Here is an 18,948-nt window from a genome sequence, read left to right on the forward strand (position 1 = left end):
ATTGTGAACTGTAGGGCAAACGTTAGCTTTAATGTTCAAATTGCAAAATTTACATATGTTTGCGCATAATTCTATCTATTTCAGAGTTTTTTCTTTCAAGATGTTATATTTTTATTATTAAGTATTAAGTTGTGTTTCAGTTTGACATTTCATTAATGAAATAATTTTGAGGATTTTTAAAGTAATTAGTTTTTGTTCACATTTTTTTGCATTAAAATTAAGGTTTTTATACTACTAAATTAAAAGTTAATGCCAAATACCAAAGTAAATATCATGATAAAAGGTTGGTTCACTATAGCAACTCAACTTGAATAGTAAATACTATCGAATTTGCATGTTTATTAAATTTCATCTTCCATCTTTTGCTACTTTTCACACTTATCAACAAAAGTTATCTTATAACTCCCTCTCGAACAAACACTAACATTAATATACTAACTTCAAATAGAATGAAAATCAAAACAATGAGAAGTATGAATCAAATAATAAAAACACAAGTGGATTTCAAATAAAAATATAACATTTTAAAACATACATACATGCTAAAATTCAAATTTCAAAACAAACACAACTCCATGCATCTTTTTCAAATAAGCTAAATTTGTAACAAAATAAAATAAAAAAATAAAAACAACATTTAGAATTTTCTTTTTCTTCTAAAGAAATGGCATGAAACCAGTTCCTCATCTTATTACTATATTTAATAGTTAAATTGAAAAAAAAAGGGAAAAACTTTTTTAGTTTTTAAAAGTTGGTTTAATTTTTTAAACCATTGATAATAGAAACATAATTATAGAAGAGAAATCGTCATAAATAAAACCTTTGCACAAAATATTTTGTAGTTTTTAGAGAATTCAATTGTAGTAAATTTTTTTTTGTTAGTTTGTCAAATTTTTATATTTTTGAAAAAAAAAACTCTATAGAATATATATATATATAATAACAAAGGAGGTGGAAGCAGTAGTGATAGAATTAAAATTTCAAACCTAAAAAAACAAAAGAATTACCCAATTAGACCTAATTTGTCCTGCGAAAAAAAGAAGAAACAGACTTAAAAGAGCTGACGAACGAAGAGGTATTTTTAAAGAAAGGGTGAAAAGAAATCTTAAATTTACGTATAAATAGGAAATAAGAATAACAAAAAGGCCGTCCCGTGAGCTGTCTTCCTGTCGCTCATCCGTTTAGGTCTCTGCTGGGTCGCCATTTGACTCTCTCACACACACCAGCAGTGAACTATCTTTGGCGACGAACATGTCTGGAGCAAGAGAAGATGAAGATGAAGAACAAACTCGTCAGAGGAAGCTTGAAGAAGCCCTCGAAGTCAAATCGCTCCGCCGGATTGTCAGTGCATATCTCAAGTACGTTTTGTTTATCCTTCTTTATATATTGGGTTATTGCGATCCACTCTTTTCTCTTTGATTCATATATGTATGCACTCGCGTATTGGTTATTGGTTAAAACACTAGTTTTTTAATCTGGGTATTGGGGGTCGTTTTGAATTATGTAATTTCAGGAATGTTATTGAAGTCTGTGAATTAAGGTAGTAGTTGAAGCTTTTAAGCCGGATAGAGTCGTTGAGATTGAAGTATTGGCTTGTTTCAACTGGCAGGTGGTTATGGATACTATCTCCATTCGTTAAAACGCATTGGAATCTTTGTCGTTTAACGACTTAATTGAAAAAGAAGAAGGAAATAATGGATAGCTATAATTTGTATTGACACTGCTTTTATTGAAATCTGTGAATTATGATAGTAGTAGAAGAATCTTTTAAGCTGGACGGAATAATTGAGATTGAAGTATTGACTTGTTTCAATTAGCAGGTGCTTGTAGAAGCTATTTTCAAGAAAAAGTAAATAATGGATAGTCATAATTTGTGTTTATACGGCCGTTTTTTGTTTCTCATCTTCGTTCTCCCTTGTTTCTTGAGTAATCACATTTGTTGGTGGATATTTCAGTATCTTATTTGTTATTCTTGTAGTAGGAATTCTCTTTTTGTGGTCTTTTTTTTACGGCGGTGTATTCTTTCATTTTTCTGAATGAAAGTCATTTGTTGCTATTAAAAGAAAGTATCTTATTTTTCACTCATATATTGATACAGCTATCCAGAGGCTTCAGAAGAAGACGTGAAAAGATATGAAAGATCGTTCAGTAAGCTTCCTCCTGCTCATAAGGTATCCAGATATTTCTTCTGTAATTGGACTTTTGTTAACTGGAAAAAATCTACTATACCTGCCGAACTACTTAGATAATTATTTAATGGATATAAATCGAATTTATTGGTAAAATAAAGTTGCAATTATGTAAGCTTTGTGATGCATGTGACATTATGCTTTTCTGAATGAGAAATGAACTTTTCATTGATTTCATGAAAAGAAACAAGTTTTGGAAGGATACAAACTATTCATTTCATGCTAATAGTTTTAACATTTTTTTTGTCTATCAAAAAGCTTCAACTGCATGATATCATTTGAAGTCCCCCAAACAAAATCGACCTCTTGATAACCTCCCATCTAGGCAAGTGCGAACTCTTTCCTTTTCCTTTCCTTTTCTTCACATCCTTCTTAGAGAAAATACGTGTTAACCTCTCCAGACAAAACACACATCACATTGCGCTGTGGAAAGAGAAAAATAGTAAATAGAAATGCCACTTGAAAGAAATCTGATCAAGGTAAGTTTTCCAGATTTAGAAAAGAAGCCTTTTTTCCTAGTGGCGAACCTACTTTGCACTTTATCCAGCATTGGTACCACAAAGCCATCGATTTTGTCCAAAGAGGGTCTCCCTTTCTATGACCTCTCATCACTACCACTTTATCCTCAGGACATTCATTAATGAGGGAAGAGAGATGGAGGTGTTGAAGCAACATGCCCTTTACATTTTCTTGTACCTTAAATGCTACATTCTTCATCGCCCCTTGACATTAGTGAGATGAACACAATTTTGTATTAAACAAAGAGAAGGTACAAGAAACGTTAGGAAGCTTAAGCGTCATTCAATCCCAAAGTAAATAGGAGTAACAGTCTAAGAAGAAGCTACTCAATTGATAGGATAGTAAAAGTGGAGTTCTCAACATTCCTATCAAAGGAGCTTGAATTAGGGCCTACCAAGTGGAGCAGCCCATAACATCTCCCCATTTCTGAAGTTTTTTCACAAGATTCTATCATTTGTCCGACCAAAGTTTCAACATGGGTAGTCCTCAGACTCAAACTGCCACCAGCTTCAAGAAACCCTCTATATTTCTCGGCACACACCAAGGTGTCCCAACAGAACTAGGAAACCTTATTTAACACTTGCGAGCAACGAGCGACGGAGAAAACAATGGTCATTTCTCTTTAGCTATAAACTATATTTTCAATTTAACTCTGAGCAATGGGATAATGGGAAATGACCATGACTTATTAATTTCTACAATATTTTCAACTGTGTTTTACATTTATCATTCTCAACACTTACATTCGTGTAATAATTTTTACTAACAATTATCTCTAGTATTCTAACTTGTCTGTTGACAAACTTTTTGATTGCTTGTGCAGGCTCTATTATCACACTTTCCCTTGAAGTTTGAGAGACTAAGAAGGTAGATTTAAAATAGCTAGATTTTTATGGACAGGAATATCAATTGCTTAAATATTTGGCCCTGTTTTTGCAATTGTAAAAAAAACATTTATATTTGGAATGACGTAATAATCAGTGCAGAGGAAATCAAATTGCCTTTATGTTTCTTAATGACGTTCTCTTGGATGATTTTGAATATTGAAAGCCCAATAATTGTTCAAGTTTGGTTATTGGTGATTGGGAGAGAATGTTTGTGATCATTAGTTATATGTGTCTTACGTTTTCCTCGTCCTTTGGTGGTTGTGGAGCTGGCTCCATTTTTCTTATTTGTCTAGTTTCATTATAAAAGAAACTAGTCCTTGTAAAAAACCTGTTACTGATATAAAAAATATTTACAGTTTGTCTTAACTTGTATATTTTACCAATCAATGTATGAAGTATTATCATAATAGAAGGCCTCTGGTTTCATTTCTTTCATAGATGCACCATGCACGAAACATGTTACCAACTATCAAGTATCAAACAACACTCCCAGTTTTGGTTTTAGGATCTCTAGTCTTTGTTTATAGATTTTCTACTCTTTGCATATGTATGATTAGGTCGCAACACTTTCAATGGTCATCTATTAACTTTAGTGAACAGATACTGCATTTAAGGATTTGGTTCACTTTATTAATATCTTGAGTTCTGAAGCAAGATGGTAGAGATAGTTGTGAACTTGATAAATATAGAATGAGTGGGATGTAACCATCTTGGGTTGATTTAGTGATAAAATAAAAATTTTGAGTTTGATAAAGGACTGAGAGGGGATAAGTTCAATCCATGGTGTCCATCAACCTTGGATTTAATATCCTATGAGTTTCTTTGACTCCCAAATGTTCTGAGTTGGACAGTTTGCCTGTGTGATTAGTCGAGGTTGCATAAGTCGACACAAGTTGACATAGATGTTCACAGATATTTTAAAAAAAAGAACGGTAGGATGAGGAAATGTTGGTGCAAAATAGTAGGTTGTGTTGTTTAGAAAACAATAGAAGATTAGGTTAATTGTTAAATTCTTTATTATTTTATGATACAGGTAAACTACCTACATAAATTAAGGTTTAAAGAGGGAAAAATGGTGTAACTTGTAAGTCATTATTGAAGTGTTAGAAATTCTCTCTTATCGTAAACCAGAGGGGCTGGATAAGTTCTAGGAGTCTCCCTTATCTTTGATTATTTTGGGGTTGGTACAGCCATACTGGGCTCTGAAAAGAATCATATATCCATTAATTTCTTAGATTTTGTAAACCTAGAATTTTCAAGTTCTTTAATTAATTTCTAATTTCTATTTTTTTTTATAACATGGAACTTAGATAACGTAAGCGGATAAACATGTTGCTAATTTGTTTGAATTCTTTTTCATGTATTAGCTACCCCTAAATCATATGCATGAAAGTGACCATTTTTAATCATCTTTAGATTGTTGAAATTAAACAAAATAAGACTACATGTACATTAGAAGGTCAGAGTTCATGACAAAGTGGTTTCTTCCTTCAAAGGCCTGTTTTAAAGGTACACGTTTTATTCTTTTCTTATCGCCTAATAAAAAGTAGTGAAGAAGTATTGAAACTGTGATGTAGTATGAAAAAGGTGTTCTCAAGGAGGAAAAAAAGAAAGAAAAACGGAAGGAAGGAAAGAAAGATAGATAGATTTCACATTTTATGGTTTTTTGTTCCTTCTTAACCTTTTAGCAATTATTGCTCTTTTGCAACCGTTGATCTGCACGGAAATTTCAAGCTTGCCAAAATGAAAACTGTAATTGATTGCGGTACAGATGTTATTGATTCCTAATCACTTAGACGATTTTCATTTCCTGCTCGATTCCATTGCCTCTTTTAACATTTGGAAGGTATCTAAATCTACCTGTGTTTGGTCCTACCCAAGGTTTAAATATTGACGTGGATAGAAATATTGAGATATAATTTTACGAGAAGACATACTGCCATACAAAAGAACAGCGTTTGACATATATTTTGTTCCCTGATCTCTCCATTTGCAGACTTTTGGAATTCTCTGTTTTCCACTCTTTATCAGTTGACCTCAATAAACGGCTATGATATTGATTGTCTTGTCTGGCCTTTATTTCATACTATGCTGATCTTTTCTTATTAGATAGTTTGTAACCAATGTTTCGAGCAGGCTATTGTTAGCTTCATGAGACGTTAGTCATTACAGAGTAGATTCTTGAATATGAAGTCGAGAAGCTGTTGTAATGATTACTTTCAACTCTTTTGAGTATGATATTATGGAAATTTTGCAGACTGTAACCAATTGACAAATTAACTTTGCAGGTGTATTTCCACGAATTCATATTTCATCTTTAACATGCTTCAGGTATGCACTCTTGCCCTCTGGCCTCCAGTAATAAAAGTTCATCTGTGTAATCCCTACAGTAGAATTACGTCAAGAGCTCCTATAAAAAGAAAAGGATGATTGAATACTACGTGCTACTAAATTTCTAGCTTTATCAATGGGAAATAGATTTTATAGAGCAATGAAATGATAAATGATATTATGTATCTTCATTGCCAACCTAGGAGTAGCTTACTGGTTGACTAACTTTGAGCCCTCCCTAGGAGTAAGTTTTGACCTCTTTGCCCTATAATATCATCATTGCCAACCTAGGAATAGCTTAACTGGTTACAACATATATTCTTGACTAAAAGGTAAAAAATCTGTATCTCCACACCCTCACTAGTTGTTAAACTTAATCATTTTGAGTGGCAAAGGAGAGTTAGGAAAGGGTCCTGTTTTAGATTTGTCTGTTAGTTTTTTGTTCATGAAAGGATGCTGATGTAAAGGTCTTATGTTTTCGACCACTTTTTATTAGCTCTATGTCATTTCATTATCTTTATTTTTGTTTTTGGATATGATGAGGATGCTAAGGGGGTGTCAACTTAGTTGAGATGGTGTGTCTACTGATCTCCAGTTCTTTATTTGCTCATTGTATAACCCTCTTGTACCTTGAGCTCTGACTCATTATTTAATATACGAGATTCATTTCCTTTTCAAAAACACTAGTTGTTAAACTTAAACTATTTTATATCTTCTCTTGATTCACCAGATGTAGTGCACCCATTTTTTATTATAAAAAGAAAAATAAGAAGAAAGAGAAGAAAGAACGAAAAGAAAACCTCATTTGCCATGTTCCCTTGGAGAGAATCTTATAAAAATGTTTGTTAAGTGACAAGTTTAACTTTAGTCCTTGAGCTTTGATGTCTATTGGACCCAATCGAAAGTTTATGGTCAAAAGTTCTTTATTTCACCACTATAGCTTTACCACACTCCTTAATGGTCTTTTGCTCCTTTTTGGGGGTCTCTTTTGCTTCTGCAATTTCATACCAATGAAATCTTTTCTTAAAACAAAAATGGCTAAATAGACAAGCCTCAACGCTCAAGGACTTAACTTTTAGTTTTACCTAAAGTAATATTTGTTGAAACATGATCCAACGTAAACAAAAATCAATAAAGATAAAAGAAAAAAGGAATTAGAGGGAACGCCTCAACATCATTTATTTTTCCAAATTTTGATGACATTGTTAAATGATGGTTTAGGAACATTTCTTTTCAAGTTCCCAAGTTATCTTTCCCCTCTCCATTGCTTCCTCTTTCTTTTGCACTGCACGTTAAGTTTTTTGGTCTTGTTTTAAGGTAACAACATTCTTGTATGTATGGTAAGGGTTGGGTCTTCTGAAGTAGATCTCCATTTGGTTAAAGTAACGCAGACTGTATTCCTTTTCCCCTCTGTTGAAATGATGCCAGGCATTTGAACCTCCACTTGATATGAGCCAAGACACTGATTGTTGTGATGGTTCATATCCTGATCATGCCCATGATGATCAATTTTGTTGTAGAGGAGAAAGAAATGCCAACGGTAATTTATGTTCTCGGGAGAGCAATGTATGTTCTGGTGAGCCAACTTCAACAAGTGGAAGAATGTGTTCTTTAGAATCCAAACAAATCTGCTGTCCTGAAGGTGCAAGTGACTCGCCTAAGGCATCAACTATCAACCAGGTTAGGCAACAATGTGAAAAATGGCTCTTTCATCTATCTATATTTGTGAATGCATGCTTTGTTCAAATTAATTTCACAATCAGTTTATAGGGCTCTATTTGTGTACATGCATGCTTATGTTCACTTGTGCGGTTTTACCAAATATTTTGGGAAGAAGGGAATGGTAGAACCTTTGACGATTTTACCAATTCATCCTAATATGTCCTAGAATCCTCTATTTTCACTGACTAATTTGGTGTAAAGATCTACAACCCCTCAAAGACCACAATTTAATTTTTCTTATTGCTAACTGTAAAATTGTATTCCTTGTGGATTTTTTTTTGTTGGAAAGGAAATAAATATTTTCATTGATTTAATGAAAGGATTCTATTGCTCAAAATACAATGAAACAAAAAGTTTAAGACAATAAACTTAATCAATACAACTTCAAGACTTCCCAACACTAGATGAAAGACTTAACAGAGAAAATGATAGAACTCCGATTCAAACATAGATCTTGAATAGAAAGGTTATTTCAAACTTGGAAAAAGAGAACACCAAGAAAAAATATTGATCCTTGCAACTTCGATCGAGTCACTCAAGGGATTTATCATGGAAGACCCTTTGATTTCTTTCAAGCAAATTTCAGCAAGTAGAGCTTTCACTGCATTTGGGCAAAGACCAAAGTAAGATTCGGGGGCTTCCATGAAGGGCCAACTAAGATTTTCAAAACACTGACCTTGAAAGAATCTCCATAAGCCCACTGAAGATGAAAAATGGAGAGTAATTTCATTGCACCAATGAAAACCTACATTAGAAAAATAAGTGTTGGAGATCTTCACTCGCAGCCATACACAAAGGGAACAAATTGTAGGGAGACAAGTTGTGAATTGGAAGCTTGCTTTGGATAGGGCAATTCTTTATCTTTTGGATTATATCGTTTTCAATAAAATTGTTTCTTAGAAAAGAAATTGCACGATCAATTTATCTATCATTGTTTATCATTTGTTTTGGGTAGAATGCACAAATAGCCATGCAGAAGACTTTGTAAAAATTAATTATTAGTGGTCGTTTAAAATGCATTTCCAACTGTTCAACATTTTTTCATTAGATCAATCAAAATGTTCCCCCCACACACACGCGCACACACACAAGGGGAGGGAGGAAGATTGCCCTGTCAAATTAAAAGTTGTGCTGGGTTTTTTGTACAGCAGACGCTGAGTACAGGGGATGTTTTTACTCTTCTTTTTTCAGTTTAAAAATGAGGAAAATTGACATCTTTATATGACAGGAAGTCGAAAATGGTGTTAACCATGACCAACATTTGGAAGAGAAGGAAGTCACAGATAAACACAGTGGACACTGTGCTTCTGATTGCAATGGAAATGTAACTTCTTTCATTCTTTGCTTAATTCTACAAGTTCCTCTGATTGTTGGACTTCATTGCAATTTCTATCCTTGACCATGTCATGAAAAATCAGAATAGTATGTTACTGTGATGCTGAAATCCTTCGAACTGTCAGCTCTGTCAGGCTCAACAGTGCATCTTTTGCCCTAATTATATTCTTTTTAATGGTTCATGTAGATTGGTAGTTTGGATGCATTCTGACACGAAAGGCCATTGTGATGTTTATAACTTATATATTGTTTTGATACATTTGCAGGACTGTTCATCATCTCATGAATGGCTGGACCCATCTCTACAGTTGAATGTTCCATTGGTTGATGTGGATAAGGTTCATTCCTAGAAGCTAGCTCCATGAAGCTTTAATTGTTTGTTAATATTCTGAACGAGAACGGAAGACATGAAATCGAGAACTCTATTCAACCTCCCTAATTTTCTTATTTGAAGCACAAAAGTTAACTGGATCCAATTTGAAATTGATCAGTTATTTTATTTCTTGGTTAGGTGCGTTGTATTATAAGGAACATAGTCAGGGATTGGGCTGAAGAGGTATGTTTTGATCATCTTTTTGAGACTTCATTGTTTAAAAAAATAATAACCCACTATCTTCTCTAATCTGATGTAGGGTCAAAAAGAGCGTGAGCAGTGCTATAAGCCTATCCTTGAAGAACTACATTCCCTTTTTCCAGATCGCAAAAAAGAGAGGTATGCTGAATGCTCTTTTTTATTAAGTTATGATCAGCAGATTAAATAATCTGAACCTGGGCATTATGTTCATCAGTCCGCCTGCTTGTTTAGTCCCTGGAGCTGGACTTGGACGACTGGCTCTGGAGATTTCATGTTTAGGTATGCATCTGATTTTTCTAATTAGTATCTGATTATATAGAAAATTAACCACAGTTAATATTTCTCAACTACGAAACAGGTTTTATAAGTCAGGGGAACGAGTTTTCATACTACATGATGATATGCTCAAGTTTTATTCTTAATCAGTAAGAACTTGTATCAAACTTTTTAGCTTGGTGCATACACCATGTTATTGCTAAATCATAGCAATTCACTTCAGATTTATAATGAAATGGCTTTCTTGAATATTAGTACCCAGAAGGTTGGTGAATGGACAATATATCCCTGGATCCACAGCAATAGCAACTCACTTTCAGATAGCGATCAACTTCGTCCTGTTTCAATACCAGATATCCATCCTGCAAGGTATGCACTGTCTTATATTGTTCTCATTTCTTGTCCAATTTCTTAGTACATAACCTATCTTATTGCTGTTATTTTTTAGCATAACGGTTTTCTCCTTTGTAGTGGACAATTAATATTTTAGTTATTAACTTTTATTAACTTGGTGGGGGTCGATGAATTCTTTGTTATCAACTATTAAATTTGTTTCTTTATAAAAAAGAAAAGAACGTAAGGAATGTACTTACTGTTAAATTTGATAATATGGAGTTCCATCTCAAAACCAATTGGCAATGAGAGGAGTAACCCATCTATCTTATATGGAGTACGAGTCTTCTTGGTTTTTCTAATGTGGGACTCTCAACTTCTCCAATATGCCCCCTCAAGATGGTGCCTCTTTGGGTTCACCTATCTTGGACCGAATACCTGTTTGGGTTTTGCTGGGCTCTGATACCATGTTAAACTTGATAGTATGGGGTTTCATCTCAAAACCAATTGGCTATGAGAGGAGTAACCCATCTATCTTATATGGAGTATGAGTCTCTTTGGTTTTTCCAATGTGGGACTCTCAACTTCTCCAATAAGCATAGGGTTTTAGTCTCCTTGTATTCTAGCCGTCACATCCCCATTCGTCTGGCTCTGTTGATTCGTCGACGGAGGCAAAGCCATACCCATCGGTAATTAATACAGATCATTCCTCCAAGTAGTTCGCTCTGCCGCATAGATCAAAATCTTCGTCTCTGATTCTGTTGCCGCTGCTGCCACTACTTCTTCTGCCGCGACTGTCGCCGCCACTACTCCTTCCACCGCGACTGCCACCACCACTGCTCCTTCCATTCACACAGTTCTTCGCACTCTTGCGCCCAGATCCGTGTCTCCATTCGTCCTCGCTCAGATCTACCAGTTCGCACATTGCAACCATCGATTTGTTCGTGCATCTCAGTTCGTGTCTTCGACTTCCAGATCTGTGTCTTATTTCGTCTTCCTCCCAGATCTATCGATCTTGTTCGCCTTCGAACCATACTATTCCAGATCAGACCGACCCGCTGCCGTCACCCCTTACCCGTACCAGACGACTCCTTTCGGTTGAAGACTCCCAATCCTGACGAAGAAGGTGAATCTCTGTTCAAATCCATGATCCACCGCTCCGCTCCACTCGCAGACGACGACGCATAGGTTCGGCTCCGTCCACTCTTCGTTCGTGAAGCTCGCTGTCATGAAACCCATCTTCTCTGTTTGCGAAGAACGCCGCAAAGCCCTCTATCCGCTCAACCTCTCAGCTCTGTTCAGTTTTCGCTCTGTTCACCCAAGATTTCCCATTCAGTCTGATTCTGACTTGATCTAGTTTAGTTCGTTAGGTTTCATTTTGATCCGACGAAAGGCTCTTGCCCAATTCAGACCCCGTTTTCGTCCTGCTTTGATTCTACTTTGCTTCAGTTTTGCTCTTTCGTTTTGCCCCTGGAGTTCTTGTTTTGTCCTTCCTAGGTTCTGTTATAGATCTCTATATGAGGATCTATGTTTCTATCCCAGAAGTTCTTCGTTTTGCTCTTCGTGGGTTTGTTTTGGCCTAGAAGTTCTTTGTGTGTTTGTTCTTCGGGTTTTTTGTTCTATTCTAGATTTGTTGGTTCTTTTTTAGTTCTTAGCAAACTCAAGTTTGTGATTCCAACCTTGAGTTTGAGGGAGGGTATTAATGTAGTTAGATTATTCTTAGGTGATATTATTCTGGAGATATTATTTGATATTATTTTCGTAAGTGTATTTCTCTATGGTTATATATGGGCTTGTACCTCTACTAAATGATCAATGAAATAGAGATTCATTCCATAGAAAACAACACTTACACTATAGAATGACTATGGAAACTTATTTATAATATGGAGTGATTATCATAGGCTTCATTCACGGGTCATCACATTGAAGCATACTAATTCATATTATCTTTTTTTTTTCATAAGAAAATACGATTTAGAAAACTGTTCATATTGTCTTTCTTCTTTTGTTTATTTATTTGATGTGCAACGGTTTGCATGAACAGATATTTGAAGTCACATCATGCGTTAAGTAATAAAATGGAACATATGAAAGCTGTGAACTACTAAATTAGAACCATGTTCATGGACAGAGTAAGAATAAAAGTTTAATAATTCGACATAATTTCAAACCTAAAAGCAACTTGTAGGCTAGATTTACATTTCCGTTTCCCCTTACATCATAATTTTCTAAAGCAGTGCAGGGATTACCGAAGGTTTCTCAATGTGTGGTGGCGATTTTGTTGAAGTATATAGCGATCCAAGTCAAGTAGGTAAGTAAATTGTAAGAATTGACTTCTTATATGGTTAAGAAACCAGTAAAAAATGCACTATGATTTCTAATCTTCACTGTGGCAGTTGTCAAATGGTCGAGTCTATAGCTTTAATAATGTTATTGACAACTATTTATTATATACTATCATGTGCTTGATAGTTTTGAATATTGGCTGATTTCCGTGAAACTTAGCAATTTTTTTCTTCTCATGTTTGGGATGCATATGCAGGACTATGGGATGCGGTTGTGACTTGTTTTTTCATTGATACTGCTCATAATATTATTGAATATATAGAGGTCATATCCAAAATTTTGAAAGATGGCGGAGTAAGAGCACTCCCTTTTTCTCTTGTCAATGTTTTTAACAACGAAATAGTTTCAAACATATTTTAACAAGTCAAGTGACAGGTGTGGATAAATCTAGGGCCTCTGCTATACCATTTTGCCGATATGTATGGTCAAGAAGATGTACGTTTCTCATCCCTTGATTAAATGCCCCAGAATGCTCTGAGTCTGAACAGTTCAATTATTTCCTTTTTCAGGAAATGTCCATTGAACCAAGTCTAGAAGATGTGAAGAAAATTATATTGCATTACGGCTTTGTGTTTGAGGTAACTGTAGTCTGTAGGTGTAGACAATAGTTATTTTCTGCCTCATTCATGTGCGCTAACTTGGATTTCAAAAATGACTTTATTTCACAGAAGGAAAGGACAGTTGAGACGACATACACAACAAATCCTAGATCGATGATGCAAGTAAGTTCTTTGACTCTTAATATTAACAGGGCTTCTTGTTTGATTTTTAAGTTTGCTTTGTTCTTAGAGTTCTACTGTTTTGCTCGGGGTTTCATTTGTGATGTTTGTGTTGTTCAATTCATATGTACCTTGGTTTGTAATCACTCTTATCGCTCTTTTAGTATAATTATCTTGCACTTCGAACATTATTCTCTTTTATTAATACATTAATAAAGAGGAAGAGGCTCGTTTCCGTTTATAAAAAAGGGGATGTTTGGAGATAATCCAAAGTCCATATTTGATTTAGTGTTTTGGGTCCAATTTGTAGTACCAAACTCATTTTGTTCTCACAATTTTGAAAACAATCCTCTTTTCCACTATTTTCACACTTGACGATTTCATTTCCATTCTGCCCTCGGTTTCTCATTCATTACAACACTCCTTAGATTTCCACAAATTCCTGTTAATTCCAACTTTCGAAACAGCCCCTTAATGCAGTCATACATCTCTGTGCTTGAGGCAATGGTCCAACTAATGAGATTCTAATTGAGGCACGTCTATTATTGGTTGAGAACTATTTGATACTCATAGTAGTCGTATTGTTTTGATTGCTAAATACCCAAATCACGATATTGGATCCTGAAATGCCTAGAAAGATAGTTTAGACTCCATTGTCACCTTATCCTGTTAGAAGGTCACAGTTTTCCTCCATTTGGTTGCATTAAACGTAGAATTTTATGATCTTTGCAGAATCGATATTATGCTGCTTTCTGGACTATGAGAAAAAAATCAGCTACAGAGGATATGACACATTAATTCACTCCCACAGTACGAGTTCCTACATTTCTGATTATTTCCTTTTCTTTTTGTCCGAAAATTTGCTTAGCACATATTCTTTTTCTTTTGTTTTTTTAAATTATTTTACATTTTACTTTTATTTTTTTCTGAGTGATATTCCATTTCTAGCATCCAAGTAACAGATTATATTTGCATGGAGAGTTCTTAAATTTTGGGAAGTCCTTATGAGTTGTTGAAACAAATTGTCCAGTTATGTGCATCTTGAAAATATCGAATTTTAACTGTTCTCAGTACATGTGATGTTTTGATGCTGAACCCATCTGTATTTAGAAGTCATGATGTTGGATCCCTTCACACAGATTGACTTTAGTGACGTTGCTATTTCCTGTCTCTCTTGTTTTTTAAGATTACATCTCACACATCTCCGTTTGAGTTCAGCTACATGTAGGGATATTGATTCGAACTAATAAACTTCACATTACAAATTTTAACCAAAAACCTTAGACCGCCAATTCAAATTTAAATGTTAGACTTTGTGCATATGACTTGTCTGGACAATTTTGTGGTTGTATTTCCATTTGCATTGTAAGTTTTTGTTATCAAGAGCAAAACCAACTTGAAAAAAGAACCTATTAAAATATGTTTTGGAAGAGTACTAAAACTAACTGTTATTATATGTTAACTAACTATATGGATTATGCTTTTTGGGTTAGTATGATATATATTTGCATAAATTTCTATTCAGTTTATGGCTTAATTTCAGGAAATGTTTTCAAAAAATGAATCCTTATCATTTTAGGGTCTAAAATTCTATGAATTTTCTAGATTATCAAATTTGAGAGTGAAGTTAAATCTTGCAACATTAGTTGAAATGTGATAAATCTTGTGCAGTGATCAATGATTAGGTCAAATAATAAAAGAGTTTAACGAATGAATTTTAGATATCTAATCAGCTATATCGTTTGCAAATTGTGGTTATTTCATGGTAATAGAGCGTATAAGTTAGTTTGCATACATCCTTTTTGTGGGAAATCGGATAACTCCATATGTAATATATTCATGGAGAAAAAAATACAAACTATTTACAAATTGTATAAAATTTATAAAATTTTGTATGGTAATTCGTAAATAGTTATATATATATATTTTGCTATGATGATTCTCATATGATTATAAAAGAATCCTAGGTAAATGGAGGGCAGTAAATTTGATTACCTCTAATTAAAAGGAAATCCTTCTGACATTTAAAGTGCAACATCATGAAAATCACTTGAATGATTGTATCATTTGGAGTTCTGTTTGGATATTTTTCAACGTATAGAGCTTAAATCGCTGTTTGGAGGAGGGAAAAGAAAAGAAAGCAAAGGACTAATTATGTTTATTTCTTCTTATTCCTTTTCTTTCTTCCTCTTAATCTCCCTCTTTCCTTCTCTCAATTCCTCTCTTTCTCCCATAAATAATTTTTCAATCACATCCATCTTTTCTCTTTCTCCAAACTTTTCATAATTATGTTTTCATATTTTCCCAATAAATAAATAAATATATATATATATATCCACGTATACATCTAATTATTAAATTTCTAACAAAGTTTTACTTTTCAATTTAATTAAATAATCACAAAAAGTATTTTATTAAATTCAAATTTAAGGATACCAAAAATCTACGATTAATTAAATATTCAACCCACAAATATTTAATCACAAAATCATAAATTCTAAATTAAATACCTTGTGATTATTTGTATGGTTGAATTGCATGATCCTTTTTTGTTTTGGTTTTCATTGCTTTTTTTATATATAATTATTATTTTGCCTTGTCATTGCTTTTTTTATATATAATTATTATTTTGCCTTGTCACGATGTAATTGGCGTTCATCGTTTAACTGCATTTCAAATATTTTTTTTTCTTCTGAATTTCATTTCGTTTCAATGCTATTATGTTTGTCGTCGTTTGTTTATATAGATTGTTGACGATACACAATTTCCCAATACTATACTTACAACATTAATTAAGAAAAATAGACATAATTTCTTTCGCACGTAATGCATCATAAATTATTGGCACGCTTGCATACAGAACATTCAAAATTGACTTGTATCTATGAAAACTAATGGAACATGTTTTTCAATAAAAAAAATTCAAATTTTGATAAATTTAAAATATGAATATTTGTGTATTGGATCTACAATGCAAATTTAAAAAAATAAAAATACAATTTAAAAATACTAATAAAAAAAATCGATATTAAACTTACAACATCAATGCAAAAGATAAACATAATTTCTTAAATTAATTGATTATATAATATAAGAGGGAATAGACTATAACACTTCTCTAGAGCACATATAATGTGTCTAACTCTCTCCATCTTTTCTCATACATCTTTCACATAGAACATAAAAATTAAGAAACCATTCAGTTCATCAAAAGCATGTCAACAACTAAATTTCAACTTTGATGTCTATAAACATTTAAACAAAAATGGACGCTTGACATGATAATTCAATAACTGAGACATTATACTCAGTCAGCTAGTTAAATTGGGGCAAAAAAGAAAAAAAAAAAAACTGAAATTCAAATATCAGATAACAAAATCAACAAGAAAAAAAGTTATATTATATCAGTGAATGTCGGATTTGAAATGCGAACCCTGGTCAAGGAGGGACTTTAATTCAGCCTTGCATATGTTGTAGATCCACCGATGGGCGACGAAACTTTCTTTGAAATCTCTAGAGTTTTGCTCCGAATCGATTGTGTTTTCAACGCTTGGGATGTCCCTGATGTTGCCACTAGGTTGTGATGTGTATGAGTGTGGAGAACGAAGGAGTTTGCAGAAATCAAAGAAGTCAGCTGAAACGTCAAAGATAGAACGGTTACGTTTCTTTGATAGGGTGGCTGGAGTATTGTCGCCAACGACGACGGAGGCGGTGGGATTGGTCTCCATGGCCTTAGGTTGATTTCCTCGAGAAACATTTGGAGTAGTCGCTGGCATTTGGAGAGGTCGAGTGTGACTGTTCGAATCTAATGGATTAGTCGGCAAAGTGAGGTTCAAAGAGGAAAACGATTTAGAGAAAGGGCGTGAGGTTTCACGTTTTTTAGGATATTTTATAAGTTTTATTTTAATGAATAAATTTTTAATACTTTTAAATTTTATGACAACAAATAATTGTCACGTAAAGGTAAAATCGCCAAAAGCCTGAATTTTGACATTTTATGACAATTTTTTCTTCTCTTCTTTTAATTTGTGTTTTAATGAACGATCATAGAATGTCATTTTTCTTGTAGTGATAATAATCACACTAAAATAGAAAACATATGAACACATAAATAAAAATGGGAAGAAAAATACAAATATTTCAACAATGGGCCAACAATTGAGTGATAGTGATACACACCTCGTATTCCACCATAAGATAGAGGGTTAGTCGAGGTTTGCCTCGCAAATATGAAATTTCAATGAGCCCCTTTAGTGAAGATGACAGTGAGAGTTAGGGTTTGAGTGAGCGACATGGATCTTAGAAGAGGACAATTGCGAAAAATGGTGCCCAACCAAGGATTGAATCATTGAACACAACTCATGTTTTAACTAGTACACTTGTTTACTTTCTTCTTTTTTTGGTTTAACATCATATTGAGTTTGATGATACGTGACATTATAAACAAAACACGGAGAGAATAATTTGGATCATAATTTTTAAGACAATCGGTAATGTGAGAAAAAAAGAAAAAAAAGGAAAACACACGTAGAATAATTTGCATTAAGCTATGAAGACTTTATTGATCATTTTTGTTGGGATAAAGTTTAAAAAAAGACAGTGGGTGTTACCATATACAACCAAGCCAATTGACTTGACTTAATTAACTTATGTACACTAATCGAATCAATGAGACATATGCAAATTCAATTTCATATCAATTGTATTAAGATCATCTAGAGCGAGTTAGATTGAGTAGTATATATTTAGTTTTCAAGCACCTAACTAAATATTTATGCAATTCAATTCTATGGTTGGATTGATCACAAGCAATCCTAACCTGTTGCTTCAAGTGAAAAAAACAACACACAACCCTAGTCATACAAGTCGTTGGTTCATAACAAGATGTAATCAAGAAATCACCGATCGTACGATGTCTCATGATACATATTTCAATAAGAACATAATTGAATCCACAACTAAAAGACAATTCGATTCCAAACTCACAATTAATTAAAATACACAACCTAGTTATTCAAGTCACAACCTAGTTATACAAGTCTTTGGTTCATCATCATAAGGTGTAATCAAGAAATCACCAATTGCAAGATGTCATGATACATATTCCAATAAAAACAGAATTGAATCAACATTTAAAAGACAATTTGGTTCCAAACTATAAAGAAACTGAATTCCAACATTAGTTATTTAACTTTCTCTAATTTCTTATGTCATTGAAAGCACCTACAAATATAAAGGTGTATTCAAAATTAACTAGTTTTTAGACATACTCTTTCATCTACAAGAGAGCACAAAAGAGAAAAGAAATAGCTAATGTACTTATCTTCAATATAAAGGAAAGATCCTTTTCCATGGACATAGGCTGCAATGGTACACTTTCTGAGGCTTGGGAGACTGTATTCACAGGGATCTACGTATGTTAGAAAGACGAACAACATTGTTACCGGCCACTTCAGTACTCAGTCGAAGCTACTTTAAGTCAAGCAAGGTGGTAGGAAGACTTGCCCGAAATTGTTTTTTGGACCAAAATATAGGAAAAGAGTGAGTAATCGAACAACTGATGCCCTTAGTCAGAAAAATGATCATACGATTCGAAGAATGTTAGCTCGTATATAGACAAGTCAAATTGATGGCCCAATGTGGGACGCATCGAGAGAATCCTTGCAGAAAACCTTTATCGCTCAAAATGATGCAAGTTTGGTTAAGACCGGTAA

At 33.7% G+C, this 18,948-nt stretch overlaps 1 protein-coding gene across 3 annotated transcripts; it reads left to right on the top strand.

Moving 5' to 3' along the window:
- Positions 1-1,127: 1,127 nt before the first annotated feature.
- LOC101207614 (carnosine N-methyltransferase) lies at positions 1,128-14,383 on the top strand. Of its 3 annotated transcripts, none has more exons than XM_004149477.3 (18): positions 1,128-1,358; positions 2,099-2,171; positions 3,532-3,575; positions 5,884-5,926; positions 7,355-7,606; positions 8,877-8,972; positions 9,250-9,321; positions 9,495-9,539; positions 9,616-9,695; positions 9,772-9,836; positions 9,916-9,982; positions 10,089-10,202; positions 12,407-12,480; positions 12,712-12,809; positions 12,891-12,950; positions 13,025-13,093; positions 13,184-13,237; positions 13,967-14,383. In XM_004149477.3, exons 1-18 carry the CDS (start codon positions 1,252-1,254, stop codon positions 14,030-14,032), a joined length of 1,479 nt encoding a protein of 492 aa, XP_004149525.1. In that variant the 5' UTR covers positions 1,128-1,251; the 3' UTR covers positions 14,033-14,383. The 3 variants fall into 3 exon arrangements, with proteins under 3 accessions (XP_004149525.1, XP_031740226.1, XP_031740227.1); XM_031884366.1 differs by lacking the exon at positions 1,128-1,358 and adding an exon at positions 5,012-5,104 and having other exon boundaries at positions 7,447-7,606; XM_031884367.1 differs by lacking the exons at positions 1,128-1,358; positions 2,099-2,171; positions 3,532-3,575 and adding an exon at positions 5,012-5,104.
- The last annotated feature ends 4,565 nt before the right edge of the window (positions 14,384-18,948 follow it).

The sequence above is a fragment of the Cucumis sativus genome, chromosome 4 (assembly GCF_000004075.3).
Source record: "Cucumis sativus cultivar 9930 chromosome 4, Cucumber_9930_V3, whole genome shotgun sequence".
In the NCBI taxonomy this organism is placed as follows: Eukaryota; Viridiplantae; Streptophyta; class Magnoliopsida; order Cucurbitales; family Cucurbitaceae; genus Cucumis; species Cucumis sativus.

Coding starts and splice junctions, on each gene's coding strand:
- LOC101207614 (XM_004149477.3), top strand. CDS start 1,252: ATGTCTGGAGCAAGAGAAGATGAAGATGAAGAACAAACTCGTCAGAGG. Junction 7,607..8,876: donor AGGCATCAACTATCAACCAG/GTTAGGCAACAA, acceptor TTTATATGACAG/GAAGTCGAAAATGGTGTTAA. Junction 12,810..12,890: donor AAATTTTGAAAGATGGCGGA/GTAAGAGCACTC, acceptor GTCAAGTGACAG/GTGTGGATAAATCTAGGGCC.